This window comes from Sceloporus occidentalis, unplaced genomic scaffold (genome assembly GCF_023333645.1).
Source record: "Sceloporus occidentalis isolate IW3139 unplaced genomic scaffold, rSceOcc1.0.p SCAF_8, whole genome shotgun sequence".
Classification (NCBI taxonomy): Eukaryota; Metazoa; Chordata; class Lepidosauria; order Squamata; family Phrynosomatidae; genus Sceloporus; species Sceloporus occidentalis.
This window is the reverse complement of record NW_028316988.1, coordinates 18,144,426-18,160,171: the sequence shown is the minus strand read 5'-3', so window position 1 is coordinate 18,160,171 and position 15,746 is coordinate 18,144,426. Positions and strand designations below refer to the sequence as shown.

Below are 15,746 nucleotides of genomic sequence, written 5' to 3'. Positions count from 1 at the left end.
CTAAAGAACATGATGTGCAATGGAAGGGAGGAAAGGAGGGGTGCATGATTTTATGAAGCCCATTTTGGATGTGATGGGCTTTTTTGTTTTGTTTCAATTTAATATTTTTTAGGAAAAATACCATCGAGTTGGAAAGGACTCCAAGGGCCATGTAATCCATCCCTCTGCCATAAAAGCAACCCAAGAGGTGGCCATTTAATCTTTGTTTTAAAAGCTGCAAGAAAGGTGAGCCCTCCAGCTCCCAGGACAGGCAAGTCCAATGTTGAACAGCTCTGGAAAGTCCCTTTAGAAGTGCAGGAGCTGATGCTTTCAATTATTATTATTATTACTACCAGTACTAGTACTAGTACTACTACTACTACTACACAGTACGTGATGTTCCTGCTAAAAGTAAAAGCAAGTTACCAAGGGAATATGAACACAACAAACAGAAGAGTTTAAGGCATGAACATTTAAGGCCAGTGTGGTGTAGTGGTTTGAATGTTGGACCACGGGTGCATCCGCACTGCAGAAATAATGTGGTTCGACACCACTTTTCCTGCCTCGGCTCAATGCTATGGAATAGTGGGAATTGTTGTCTGTTGTGGCACCAGACCTCTCTTGCAGAACTCTTGGAGAACTCACATCTCACAAAACTACAATTGCCAGAATTCCTTAGCATTGAGCCATGGCAGCTAAAGTGGTGCCAAAGTGCATTATTTCTGCAGTGCAGATGCAGCCTAGGATTCTAGAGACAAGGGTTCGAATTTCCGCTCGGCCGTAGAAACCCACTAGGTGAGTATGCCTTCTCTAAACAAATCTTGCCAAGAAAACCCCATGATATGTTCGCCTTAGGGTTGCCATAAGTCCGAAACAACTTGAAGACACACAACAATAAAGTGTGAACAATTTCCAGTGGCTCACTCTGCAATGCCAGAAAATTGGGAACTGAAGAAACATTTCATGGGGGGATGATTCTTATTCCGAGGGTAATACACTCATTCCCCTCATAACTATACCCACCAACCGACTTAACTCAGTGCACTTACTTGTGAGTAGAAAAGTATAAGGCTGTAATGTTATTTAGTCAATGCAGATGTGTTAGTTTGGGCAGGGAGATATTTGTCCAGAAAACCACGGTTCTGTGTAAGGGCCACACAAGTGCTGTTCCTGTTTTTCTATGATAATACATATTGCTTCAACTTTATATAGTCTTTGCATGGTTCAAAGTGCTACCTTATATTCATGATGCTTACAACAACCTTGTAAGATAGGTCAGTGTCACTGTTGCCACCTTGTAACTGAAGGAGCAGGGATAAGACCATGGAAGGGACATCGAACTGCATCTTGATTTGTATTGCAGTCTCTTAGTTGCCGTATTCTGTCTCAATCTGAACGATATGAATAGATGCAAAGGAGTGTTATCTCACTATGCCTCTCCATTTCATGATGGTTGAGACCTGTTCATTTAGGGAATAGTCACCACAGCGATCAACCAATATCACTCTCATTCTCAATGAGTGTTTGAAAGTTCACCTACGTCCTCGGAAAGATTCCAGATACGATTTCCGCCCGGTACGGAAATAGGATTCTATCCGCTCCAAGGACTTCCCTTTGGTTTCGGGAATGAGATATGCAAATATAAGGTTCACCACGCAGATGGCACTGAAGAAGAAGAAGGGGACTTCCAGGCCGTACTTCCCCTGGACAATGAAAATGAGGCATCCATTAGGAAAGTCATCATGAGAAGAAATGACTCACTAGAAAAGACACTCATGCTAGAAAAGTGAAGAGCATAGAAAGAGAGGAGGGCTGTATGTGAGATGGATAGATTCAACCAAGGAGGCCACATCCCTGCGTTTGTAGGACCCAAGCAAAGCGATTGAGGACAGGGAGGCTTGGAGGCATCTCATTCCAAGGGTTGCCATGAGTTGACCAACTTGACAGCAGTTAACAACAACAACATTTGGAAACCAGGTGGAAAAGTAGAGGAATGGTATGGAAACAATGGATAATGCAGGTGTTTTCCTACAGAGATTAAACTATGGTTCAGTCTCTGACCAAAGTTTGGAGGAGGACATCTTTAGGTCTACGTTGGCTTCAAATCTGTAGCCAAAGATTTGGTTATCTGTTTTGAACTAGTAGGTGAAAAATCTAAACTTTCAGTCACCTGGCTTATTACAGTAAATATTATCACAGCTTCTTCTGTGTCTAGAAACCAACGCGAGGGATTTTCCTACAACCCTGTGCTTCATTGGCCCTCAGCTCTCTGCCACCTTCATCTGGTCCTCCAGCGATCAGTTCAAGTCTTTGGACTTGAGCAAAATTTTGTTCTGAAGCTGACCTCCTGTTCCTTCTGTCTTGGTTTGCTCACATTACTAGATATTGTTTCTCAATTATTGGAATTTTATACACTTTTTTTGCACATTTGCAGTATACAACGGCTCTATATCATAGGAAGGAACCAGCAAAACCACCTCTGAGTATTCCTTGCGTGAGAAAACATCATGGGGTCACCATAAGTCGATTTGACCTCCCTGGCTCATATTGTTCAATGGCTGAAAGTGAACCTCCACAGATGGGAAGGGTCCACTGTACGCATAACTTTCAGAAGCAAAAGCAGAGCGATCCAACTAATGTGACTCCATGCCAACAAGTGCTGCCTTGCTCTACTTACCATCACCATCGGAAAGACTTTGGTCAAGGCGAAAGCGGTCAGCCAACTCACTAGCACACACAGCCCAGAAACTACCCCTCGGGCCTTCAGTGGGAGAACCTCAGCCATCAGCAGCCAAGTGATGGGACCCCAGCCCATGGCATAGCCTAGAGGAACACAAGAGAGACCATTAAGAGTGGATCTTCAGGCTGAATTATACATAATGACTCCCTTCTAGAGGATATTGAGTGACAGCAGACATTGGTCCCCATCCTATCTTGGCTTTATCCCACACCAAGATGCCTGCTGGAGCAGACAAAAAGTCCACTGCAGTCAAACCTCCTGTTTCCCAAGGGAAAGACAATCAGTTATGGCAGAAGTGTGTACCATGTGGACCTCCAGACTTTGTTGTCCCAGTCCCTCGGTGCCATACCTATGATGAAGAACATGGTCGCGATCAGAGGAAGAACTGTGAGGCCATTGGTCAGGCTGGTGGCGAGGCCACTGTGGCTACCATTAACCATCACTGCAGAGGAATTGTGCGAGGGTATGAGGTGGATGTACAAGCCCAAAGTCAGGTTGGAGAAGAACATGACAATAGCTGCCAAGAAAGAAAACATGATCTATTTAATGTAGTCAATGTGCTGATTACCTGTCTTCCCTTCAATGACTTGAAGGCTCTCTTGGCCCCTACTTTTATCCTCACAACAGTCTTGTGGAGTAGGCCAGGCTGAAAGAGACACCGGCTGGCTCAACGTCACTGGTCCGTTTCACTATTCCTTAAACCTGGATCTCCCAATCCATCAGTTATATAGTCGTTTACAAATTCATTAACACAACTTATATTCAGAAGAGATTTTTCCATGTATCTCAGTGGTCCCTAAGCTGTTTCAAGTCTGATGGCAGAATCGATAAAGTGCTATCAGTTTTACATGTGAGGTATTAATTCAATTTATTTCCTGTACATTTCTTATACGTTTTTCTGCCAAGCCAGTTTGTTTCCCAGACTCTGTTGATCCGTCCTTGAATGTCAAATTCTTTCAGCGATTTCTAATATCTTATTTCCAGTCTTCCAGCAGCCACAGTAGTAGCACTGAACCAGTTCTTTGGAATCAATGTTAAATGTTTCCTTTTTATCCTGAAATATTGACAATAGCAATAATATTTCCAACTTGATCGGTGAACCTATCATGGGCTTTTCTTGGCAAGATTTGCACTTAGGCAATGCACAAAAAGGCCCCTAAAAGATTTTTCAAAGCTTATTTTGATTCATTGTTCCTCATCCACCGCTTTGCTGAATGAAGCAAAATGAATGAATGCATGTGCGAAGTGGATAAGATGGAACTTGTACCTGAGATAAACAGAAGGATTCTTCTCCCAGCTTTATCCATGAAGAACGCGGCAACCAGCACAGACCCCAAGCGGACGGCCCCAACGATAACAGCATCATATTGTGGTGGCTGTGAAAGCACAAGGATATGCCAACCAGATTTGGGATGTGTCATGCTTCTTCGACATTTGTATGGGCTCTGATTTCTTTTGGAAGGAAAGAACTCCAGAGATTTAGAGCTCAAACTAGACGTTGGCAGTAAATGAGACATTAGGAGCCAAGGTCCTAAGTATTGGGGAGGCCCTCCGGATCACACAACGGCTCAAAAGGTCTACTTTCTTTATGAGTCTGAATCTTTATTTTGATCCTTATGACATGCCCTCCAAAATTTCACAGATGAAAACCTGGATAGGTGAGACCCAGCAACATCAAGGTATGGTCAAGATGGCAAAAGGTATTAATGAGGAAGGAGAGGATGCAGCAGTTTGCTTTTGCCTGTGTCTACGAGGAAGGATAAGATTTCATACTTATACACACACATCTGCTAAGGCTGCTTTTGCACTTTGAACTCATTTTGCAGCAGTTGACGTACGCTGAGAACAAAGGGGGAAAGTGGAAAGAGGAAAGAGAAACAGGGACATTTTAAAAGCAGCTGGAAAAAAATGGGATGACACAGGATTAATTCAGAATATCCCAGCCAAATACTGCTTTTCCCTTCGATCCTCTGCTTACTTCAGTTTCTGGGTTCAAAATGCAAAAGTAATATCCTCTTAATAAACTAATTAGGAGAAGACTAGAGGAGAGACCCTTCCCAGTAGGCTCAAGCAATAGGAAACTGCTAAATCTTCTCTAGGTGTTATCTTCTTCCTCATAAATAAATTTTGCTGTCTTGACCACACTCTGACATTGCTTGGCCACAGATGTCCTGGTTGTCATTTATGAAATTTTGGAAGGTATCTGGTAGGGTGGCCACTGAACTCAATTTCAAAGAAAACAAGAGAGAGAGAGAGAGAGAGAGAGAGAGAGAGAGAGAAAGAGAGAAAACACATTACCACGAAACCGGACACAGATTTGTGTTCAGTTGCGCATATGGAGAGGAAAAGAAAACTGGTGGGAGTCGGTAATGGGCTGGATGAGGGAAAACAGACTCAGCCTGAATCCAGAGAAAACGGAAGTACTCGTGATAGGTTCCCCTGGTCCGGGAATGGCGGTGGTTCCACCTGTCCTAAACGGGATCACGCTTCCTGTGAAGGACTCGATACGCAGTTTGGGGGTGCTCCTTGATTCGTTGCTTCACCTTACATCTCAGGTGAGTGCGACAGTCAGGAGCACCTGTTATCAGCTTCGGCTGATACGCCAACTGCGTCCCTACCTGGGCCGGAGGGACCTTGAAACTGTAGTACACGCTCTGGTAACCTCTCGTTTGGATTTCTGCAATGCGCTCTACATGGGGCAGCCCTTGTACCATACCCGGAAGCTGCAGTTAGTGCAGAATATGGCGGCACAACTGGTCACTGGTACAGCCAGGGCCAGTCATATAACACCGGTCCTTAAAGACCTACATTGGCTGCCTATTCGCTTCCGGGCGCAATACAAGGTGTTGGTTGTTACCTATAAAGCCCTAAATGGCTTGGGCCCAGGGTACTTAGAGGACCGCCTCTCTCCGTACAATCCACCCCGCACACTTAGATCAACTGGGCAGCAATTATTAAGGGTTCCAGAGGCCAGATTAGTTGTTACTACTAGGAGGACCTTTTCCATCTCGGCCCCCAGCCTCTGGAATGCGCTGCCCTTCAAGCTCCGCTCGGCCGCCTCCCTTACTCAGTTTAGAAAGGGGTTAAAAACATTCCTATTTGAGCAGGCCTACCCCTGACTCTCTGACCCCTGAAGTATTCTCTCCTCGCCCCCTTCGTCAGCATGTCAACTGGCATGAGTGGTGGGTTTTTATTGTTTTATTGTATAAGGTTTTAATGCTATGTGTTTTGTGATTTTATATTGTTTGTATTGATATATTGTTTTATTGTCATTGTATGTTGGAAACCGCCTTGGTCCTAGAAAGGCGGTATACAAATAAAATTTTACCTTACCTTTACCTTTTAGTTTACTGTTAGATCCATTAGAATTTATAGACGTACTAGAATTTAAACAGAGATGCAAGACATTTTGTCATATTAGGGAAGATTGTGATGAGGTGAGCTGAAGGCCTGCCACTTATTCAGCTGTCTATGAGTTGCAAAGCCTTGACCGGAAACTTCAAGACCCCTTCCTGTTCATTCTTATTAAAATTCTTTATCATTGAATCACACTTGGATCAAAGAGCCTGTCGAATGGAGAACTCCTCAAAATATAGGACCGCGCTCTAAAATGAAGCATCTGTCTGCCATAGAACAGGGCTGGGAAACATGTGGCCCTACAGGCGTTGCTGGACAGCAGCTCCCATCAGCACAAGGGAGCATAGCCAATAGTGGGGGATGATGGTAGAAACAGTCCTAAACATGGGCTGGGGGGGGATGTATTTCCAGCCCTGCCCTAAAGAACGGTGACAAAGCTGGAAATATGGGTTAGTTAGGTTAGTAGAATGCTCCAGAGAGGTTAGAAAGAAGAAGGGACACAGGCAATGAACCAGGAGGAATTGTCTTACCAATATGACTGCTGTGTGGTCAAATATCGTCTGCAAATATACCAAGACACAAGTGACGCCCGACAGCTGTTGCAAGAATCTCATCAGCAAGGTGATTGCGATTGGTTTCCAGATGTAGGGTGTTTTGATCTCTGCCCAAGACACTGGTTTTCTCTAAGTAAACATGGAGACAAAACTGGTAAGACAGAGATATACACTGGGCCCTTGGTGTCCACTAGGGTCTGTGGGTGCTCAAGTCCCATTACATGCAATGGCGTAGTAAAATAGTGTCCCTTATATAAAATGGGCAAAATCAAGATTTGCTTTTTGGAATTTTTAAAAAAATAATCCATTCAATGGATGGCTGAATCTAAAGATACAGAATCTGTTGATATGGCGGGCCAACTAACTATATTTCCACAGATGTTGCATTGCTGTGGTCTCCAGCTGTTCATACTAGAAAGCTTAAGCTTTGAGCAGGTAAGACTGAAGCATCTCATTTTAATTTGGGGTGGGTGAGGATTCCCATTTGGAAGGTGCTGCATTAGATATTCCCTGGTTAACTGTCACTGAGAGACAGGGTTCTTGTTATCTTCAAGTTGGGTCCCACTTATGGCAACCCTAAAGTGAAGCTATCATAAGATTTGCTGGGGCTGAGAGGGCAAGGCTTGCCAAAGGTCACCCAGTGAGTGTCCATTGCCAGGCAGTGATTTGAACTCTGGTCTCCAGAGTCATAGGGCCCAAACAGACAGGCCAAAATAAAGCTGCTTCTGGTCACTTTGGAGGTATGCTATTTAAATGACACATGCATCTTAAGAGGCCAGAAGCTGCTCCAAAGCTGCCCTCCAGTCCTTAGGACTGCAGCGCAGCTTTGGTACAGCTTTTGGACTCTAAGGACGCATGCATCATTTAAACAGCATATCTCCAAAGTGACCCAAAGCAGCTTTATTTTGGCCTGTCTGTTTGGGCCCATAGTCCAACACTCAAACCACTACATTGTGATGGTTCTCAGTCCCAATTAGGATAAGATGTAGCCTAAGGTATCATCTTATGGGCATCATCCCCTACAATTTCCTCCCCACCACATGCCACACTGCACCTGCTCCTTCACACTGTCCTTGATCTGCTCATATTCCCACCAGTAATCCACATCTTCTCCTCTCAGCCACCTCAGCGCACTAAGGGCTTCTTCCTCCTTTCCTTTGGAGATCAGAAAACGAGGTGAGTTGGGCATGAAACAGAGCAAGACGGCCATGAAGACAACGGGCACCTCTCCAGCCACAGCCAGCCATCGCCAGGGGAGGATGAGGCCTGTGACGGGAAGAGGAACAAGAAGGAGAGCTGAAGAGAAGGACTCAGGTTTGGACACCTCGGGGAAATAGCCCACACAGACCAGGACTCTTGTCTTGAACTCTTTGGGATGACTTGTGCAAGTGCTTAAACAATGGCAGAGCTTGCCATTTCAGAAGTGTTCTGATACTGGAATATTTGCTATACATCATGAGACTATTTTGGAATATTTGCATAGACATAATGAGATATCTTGGAGACGGGGCCCAAATCTAAATATGAAAACATGTATATTTCGTATACTATACACCGCATGCACATAGCCTGAGTTTTTAGTAAGTTTTTAGAACAGATCTCTCTCTTTCTCTCTGTTTTATTTACACTTTTTGCATAGACCTCCTTGGTTTGGAGCATGACAGTATCTAATCTCATGAATTGAGGTTGCCCTTGGATAACTGCCAAGTTACAAGTAAGGTTTAAAGCCAAAGATTTGGAAGATCAGAGAAGTTCAGGTAGTTATGAAATATCCTGTGTTTTTTTAAACAAGCTGCAAGAAAGACAGAATCATTTTTAAAAACCATGTGAAGGAGCTCCTAAACCGGTCCTACTTGTCTGGCCAGCAGACTTGGCCTTTAGACTGGAAGAAAGCTTGCAAGGAATGGGATACCCTTTAAGAAGACATGGCTCCTTTCAGGCTCCATTCCCACTACATAATAAACCAGTTAGCAAACCGGTTTGAAGTGGTTTAAATGGCCCTTGTTCGCACTTGCACCGAATCCCTGGTGCGGTTTGTTGGAGGGGTGGCACTAGACCCATTTAAAGCACTTCTTCCGGATCCACTAAATTCCCCGCATCTTTTGCGATAAATCAATTCAGCACTAGTGTGAATGGGCTGCGGATCAGAATCGGTTCCTGTGGCACTGTCACCTCTATGAGGTGACTCCATGTTAAATTGATCCATCACTTAATGTGAACACCAAGTGGATTAAACTGAAATGGGTAGGTAAATCAAAGGCTCAAATAGTGCGAACGTCTATTCAATGCTAAATCACTCCATTGATTCAACTCCAAAACCGATTTATTTTGTAGTGGGAATGAGGCCTCAGTCATCTCAGTAAGACTATTTCCATAGTCCAAGACCTGCATTCAGCACTTACCTAAAGCGTACAAAAAGAGAGCACCCAAGACAGCCATGAGTTGAGGACAGGAACCCAACGTTCCTCGGACTCTGGGGTGACTGATCTCAGAAATATAGACCTGGAAGAAGAGAAAGTGATGCAATCAGGGCTGGCCACCAAAGGTGCATCTACACTGCCTAACAATGCAGTTCAACACCACTTTAACTGCCGTGGCTCCATCCTACAGAATAATGGGATTTGTAGTTTTGTGAGGCGCCAGTAAAGTAAAGTGGAGGAAGCTTTCTCACTAGCAGTATTGTAGCATGTGTGTGTAGTGTGCCTTCCAGTTTCCAAACTTATGGCGACCCTAAGGCAAAATTATCTTGGGGTATTCTTGGCAAGATTTGTTCAGAGGAGGTTTGCCATTGCCTTTCCCTGAGGCTGAGAGCATAAGACCTGCTCAATGGATTTCCTGGGAATCGAACCCTTGCTCTCCAGAGTCATTAATGGAGTACAAATCACTTTGGCAGTTTCAGCTCAGTTTGCAGCAATTGGGGTAACCTGAGGACAAAGGGGCACAGAGAAACTGGGACATTTTAAACATAGCTGGAAAAGTGGAATGAAAGAGGATTAACTGGGAATGTTTCTGTCAAATCAAAAGATTTGGAAGGTATGTTGCTCCACTGAGCTCAGTACTGTATCCACTGACATTTTCCCAACCCAGCCTGGAAACGCTGGAAAACAAAAGCAAGAGCTTGACATGTAAATCGCAGGCTCTACAGTTGTATTCCAGCCCTCCTTTAAGGTTCCTCTTAGAAACCAAAAGGGGAAACTAAAGCCCCAGTCATTTCAGGACTGCACAACTTCCTCCTATTTTTAGATTTTGTTTAATAGCATTTGCAGTCGGCTCTCCATATCCACAGATTCTGCATCCAAGGATTCAAAATGTATTTTTTTAAAACGTTCCAAAAAGCAAACTTTGATTTTTCCATTTTATAGCCCACTGTATACAATGGGACTTGAGCATTCACAGAGTTTGGCATCCATGAGAGGTCCTGAAACCAAACCACAGTGGATACCAAGGTCCCACTGTATCCATCTAGATTTAGCATACATCCCGCCCTCTGAAATTAGCAAGAGCAAAAAGAGAAAATAGAAAGGTGCATTCAGAATTCAGTGCCATCTGAAAAACTGCCAGCATTCAAAGGGTGTGTCATTAACTGAACTAGAAATGAAAATGCTAAAAATGCTACTAGAATATGAACAGGAGACCAAGCTGTCAAGCTAAGCTTCCTGTGGTTACAAGACTTTGTCAGTTTGCATCAAGAAGGCAGACATTAAGCAAAGAAACCAAAGAGATACAAAAGAAAACCAATTTCAGAGGTTGAGATTACACTTACACATACAGCTTCTATCACTGCTGTTGCATGTGCTTATTTTATTATGTTAATGTTAGATGTGCTTGTTTTTCCCATCCTGAAAAAGAGCCACAAAGCATTCCTTCCAACTGTCCTGACTTGACAGGGACAGTCCTAATTATTCCTTTTGTCATTCTACTTTCTCATCTGCCTTTAAAATGTCCCAGTTTCTGTCTCTTCCACCTTCTCCATTTGTCCTCAGCTGCAAACTGGATTCAAAATCCAAAAATGGTTTGCTGCTGCACCCAATTAATTTAAGCCGGGAAAGGAGAGGACAAAAGTGGGTTCTGGCAAAAGCAAACTGCTACTGCCTCTCTCAGATTGTGTGAAGTTTCTCACCAAGAACTTTTAAAACATTTTGATAAAGGAGATTACCGCACTAGGGTAAAAGCGTTCCCCAATGTGTTCTCACGGGCGCGAGCCTGGAACGTGATGAGAACCAGAACGCTAGTTTACCGCACAGCAGAACGCCGCCGTCGCCGCCGGGCGTTCCAAATGTGTTCCAAATGTGTTCCCAATGTGTTCCAGGGAGGCCATTTCTGGGAACGGTTTCAAAACCGTTCCCAGAAATGGCGTCCCTGGAACACATTGGGAACACATTTGGAACGCCCGGCGGCAATGGCGGCGTTCCGCTGTGCGGTAAACTAGCGTTCTGGTTCTCATCACGTTCCAGGCTCGCGCCCGTGAGAACGCATTGGGGAACGCTTTTACCCTAGTGCGGTAATCTCCCTAGTCTGGCCAGTGGCCACATGTGTCCCAGTTTTCATCTGTGAAACCTTGACAATAAAATAACACGCAGCTTCCAAGATATTACCTACTACGTATAACCTCCCATAATGAACAAGAAAGTAGGCAAAAGTGGATCTTCAGCCCAACCAGATTGAGTAACATTTTGCCGCTACATTAGAGGAAATCCCCTTTCATGTAGAGGACCAGGAAGTTGGCTATTACAACTGAAAGTAACTTTGCACAAATTTCTCCACCCTCATAGTTATATATTTAACTGAACTGGCTGGATGCATCTTAGGCAGCCAAATAGGATGGCACTCAGGCATGGGAGAGACATGGCCCCAGTTGTGCTGAAAAACTCAATATCCAAACCCATTACAACTGGGCTGTTGTCCCTCCTTAAAAAGGGCTGTTCTTTTACTTACTGGGATAGAAGCGGAGGTCACACCGCCTGCAAATCCCGTCAGCAACCTGCCCACCAGCAGCATCCAGATTTCTTGGGCGCCAGCCATGCAGAGATAGCCAATGACAGATGGCACAGCGGAGAGCATGATGCTCAGCTTGCGGCCTAAGCGGTCGTTGAAGTACATGGTGCCCAAGCCACCTGCAGCGACGCCCAGAGTAAATACAGACTGAAATATAGAAAGAAACACAGAGGGATGGGTAGAAAGAAAATCCAGACTGCAACCCTGGCAAGTGACCATGGGCTATAGCTTGTTGTTGTTAACCACCTCTGAGTCAATCTCGGCTCATGGCAACCCTGTGGATGAGACATCTCCAAGATTCTCTATAGCAATAGCAATAGCAAGTACATTTCTATACTGCTTATGAGTGCACTTAAGCACTCCTTAAGCAGTTTACAATGTGTAAGTCAATTGCCCCCAACAAGCTGGGTGCACATTTTAGCAACCTATGGAAGTATGCAAGGCTGATTTAGACTATTCTAAGTTCTTGGAGATTCATACCCCTGACCAACTTAATGGAGTCCATCCATCTAGCATATGGTCTTACACTATTTCTACTTCCCTCCACCTTTCCTATATTGTCTTTTCTAATGAATCCTGCCTTCTCATGATATGGCCAAAGTATGACAGCCTCAGTTTAGTCATCTTTGCCTCCAGGGAGATTTCAAGCGTAATCTGTTTAGGACCCACTTATTTGTTCTTTTTGCTATCCATGGTATATCCTTAGCACTCTTCTCCAGCACCACATCTCAGATGAATTTATTCTCTTTTTGTCCATCTTCTTATCTGTCCAGCTCTTGCATTTGTACACGATAAGGGGAAATAGAATTACGTGTATTATTTTAACTTTCATGCTTAGTTATATATCTGACCATGATGAGCAGAACAGCTTTGAGATGCAAGACTGGCATCTGTGATGCTCTGGGACCACCATGCTTACCCCAAACCAAGACTCTGTGTCCTCCTTGAGTCTCAAGTTAGGGACTGGAGATCTTTCCAAAACTGGAATGACCGGGGAGGTATATACTAAAGCAAAACCAAAATTGAAGTTTCCCAATACGGCAGCAAAAGCAGCGAGGAAGAGCCACCCATTTTTAAGTGTCCTGAGAAGGAGAGAGGAGATGAGGAAACAGTTAGAGAACATGTATGAGGTCCTCCAGCTTGAAGGCACATTGCAAAACTTCTTCAAAATTTATGCCTCATTTGAATGTGGATTCAGCCTTAAGCTGGCCATTCACACCGTATGAGCCACTAAAGAAAAGAACACCTTGGAGTATGTTCATTGCTATCATATACCTTCAAGGGTACATATGTAGCTACACTGCAAAGGTATAGTAGTTTGAGACCACTTTCATTGCCTTGGCGTCACTCTATGCAATTCTTGGATTTGTAGTTTGGAGGAGGGCTTCTGTGCAAGAGAAAGTCTCCACTCCAGTCGCCTGAACTAGCAGAGAATTCTGGAACCTTCATCTACAAACTACAAATCCCAGGATTCCAGAGAATGGAGTCATCACCGTTAAAGTGGAATCAAACTGCTATAACTGTATAATATGGGTCAGGGTGACCAGATGTTATACCACAAAGGAGGACAAGAAAAATGAAGGACATTACAAAAGAAAAGATAATATGAATTCATAACTTATCTTTTTTTTAAATGCTTCGTTGGCTTAAAACAGACTTCCAGAACTCTGAGCCAGACAAATGCTTAAAACCATACTACACTGTCCATAAAAACTATTAACTGAATGTACATTAATGTAGGGTATCTCCTATAAAAGCTCCTGGCATAGCTACACCTTTCCAGTAGGCTTCAATTCAGTTGAAGATGAGGACTAGCAGCTTGTCATTATAGTTTGACAGGGCAAAGGGGGATTTCTAGAGAGGACAGGTTTTGTGGAGGAGGTGGCAGGAAGAAGTACCTCCCTCCCATTGGGATGCTCCAAGCATGTTTGTTGCATGCCTTCAAGTCATTTCCAACTTATGGTGACCCTAAGGCAAACCTATAATGGGGTTTTCTTGGCAAGATCAGTTCAGAGGAGGCTTGCCATTGCCTTCCCTTGAGGCTGAGAGAGTGTGACTTGCCCAAAGTCACCCAATGGGTTTCCATGGCCGAACCTTGGGTCTCTAAAGTCATAGTCAAACACTCCAAGCTCTATACTCCAAGCAAAAAGAGACAGCAAAATAGCAAAATGTTTTTACCTGTAATATTCCTTCTCTATCTGCCGGGGATCCTTCTCCTCCAGATCCTCAAGGGTTCGATAGTCCGCTATGGGCTCCTTACTCAGGAGCGGTGCTTGGATCCTGGGATCCAGGATGGCTCAACTTGTATATTTTTCCCCTAGAGAAAAAGAGGTGAAGAAGAGAGGGAAAGAGGCAGGTGGATGGTAGGAAAAAAGCAACAGGGTCCTCTGCTTACTGTCTCTCTTCTGTCCAGCAAGGAATGGTATTGTCCTTCCCAAGAAAGGACCTTTGAGCTGGGCTTTCCCCAAAGATGCAAGAGGCCAAGGAGATACAGGGTAAAGCAAAAGAGAAAGGGAAGAGATGACAGCGGCCAAGTCTGCAATCATGGAAAGAAATCTCTGTTGCAGTGACCCAGCAGACTGAAAAGAGGAAGTGAAGAGAGGGGAAGAAATTGGGTATGAGAGTGTGATAACAGAGGCAGGCCCATCAATAGGACCAAAGATGTTCAGAATCTCTAAAGCAGATCATGATAACTTTCTATACCTCCCACTGCAAAATAATGCAGTTTGACAACACTTTAGCTGCCATGGCTCCATCCCATGGAATCCTGGCATTTGCATTCTGTTGTGGCACCAGAGCTCTCTGAGAGAAAAGAGTAAATAGCTCACAAAACCACAAATCTCATGTTTGCAGAGCATTGAGGCATGATGGCGTCAAAAACTGCATTATTTTTGCAGTGCAGATGAGCCTTTGTCCTCTCATAATAGTGAGATCAGGTTTGTTCTGTTCTGGAACAGGGTTTATATTCAGATCACCTCAAGATTTTGTTTGCTGGTGATGACTGATATACATTGCCACCCTGATACACATAAGATTTATTGGTGGCGAATGATGCAGCAGGTGGCACCCAACAGAGAAGGCTTCCAGCCTTTTTGCTGATGGGGTCCAGCGTTCCTTCACAGCCAATGGACCCTAAACAACTAACTGTACCCAGACTATCACTGGCCAGCTACCTAATCCCCCATGGCTAGCTATGGGGTCCCTAGGTTCATGTGTCAGATCAGAACAATTGGGTGATATGGAAATTATATGGATTTCTCCATGCCCCAAATCCTTACTCTTGTTGGTGGTAGTGTGTGCCTTCAAGTCATTTCCAACCTATCTAGACCCTAAGGTGAACCTGTCATGGGGTTTTCTTGGCAACATTTGTTCAGAAGGGGTTGGCCTTGCCTTCCTCTGAGGTTGAGAGAGTGTGACTTGCCCAAGGTCACCCAGTGGGTTTCCATGGCCAAGCAGGGATTCAAACCTGGTCTCCAGAGTCGCAGTCCAACACTCAAACCGAGCGACTGAATTGGGCCTCATTCCCACTACATTTTACATCAGTTTGCAAAGTGGCTTGAAGTGGTTTAAATGACTTGAACCAAATTGCTGAAGCAGGTCTTCATTGTATCAGTGGGGTTGAAGAGAAGATTTCGGCAGATCTAGCTAGCATGACAAACTACTGATTAATATTTCTATATGCTCAAATCTATTTTTGTCTTGGACAATATATGCAGAAGTGAACCTACAAGGGTAGGTCATTGCACAACATTACAATTAACAGCATGGGTGTTATTGCCTCAAACTTTAGTTGCTCCAATTTCCCTAAGTTTTCGCTGGTATGTTTAAGTTGGTTTGGTGGTTGGTTGGTTGATTTCATATCAACAAAGCAACAGCCGGAACAAAAATTGTCCTAGCAATTCTACAATGGGCTTTTGGTATCCTCTGGAGTTTGGCACACAATACACACAGGCAAGTCAACTTTGACTCATAGCAACTCTACAAATCAGAGTAGCTAACAATGTCAAAAATCAACAATAGAGGTTTATGAGATGATGTTACAAGGCAGGTATGTTCCGCCACTCTGCACCAAACCTGTTGAACGAGGATCACTCGTATGAATCCCAAACCAGAAGTTGCTC

At 44.1% G+C, this 15,746-nt stretch overlaps 1 protein-coding gene across 1 annotated transcript; it reads right to left on the bottom strand.

Annotated features, from left to right (window-relative positions):
- Window positions 1-1,215: 1,215 nt before the first annotated feature.
- On the bottom strand, window positions 1,216-12,646 carry LOC149308093 (solute carrier family 2, facilitated glucose transporter member 6-like). Its single transcript, XM_089537014.1, has 9 exons — window positions 12,545-12,646; window positions 11,566-11,772; window positions 9,033-9,132; window positions 7,685-7,896; window positions 6,607-6,759; window positions 3,987-4,095; window positions 3,069-3,236; window positions 2,657-2,802; window positions 1,216-1,682 (listed from the first exon to the last, which is right to left on the bottom strand). The coding sequence occupies exons 2-9, from the start codon at window positions 11,728-11,730 to the stop codon at window positions 1,512-1,514; spliced, it is 1,224 nt and encodes a 407-aa protein (XP_089393140.1). The 5' UTR covers window positions 11,731-11,772; window positions 12,545-12,646; the 3' UTR covers window positions 1,216-1,511.
- Window positions 12,647-15,746: the final 3,100 nt, after the last annotated feature.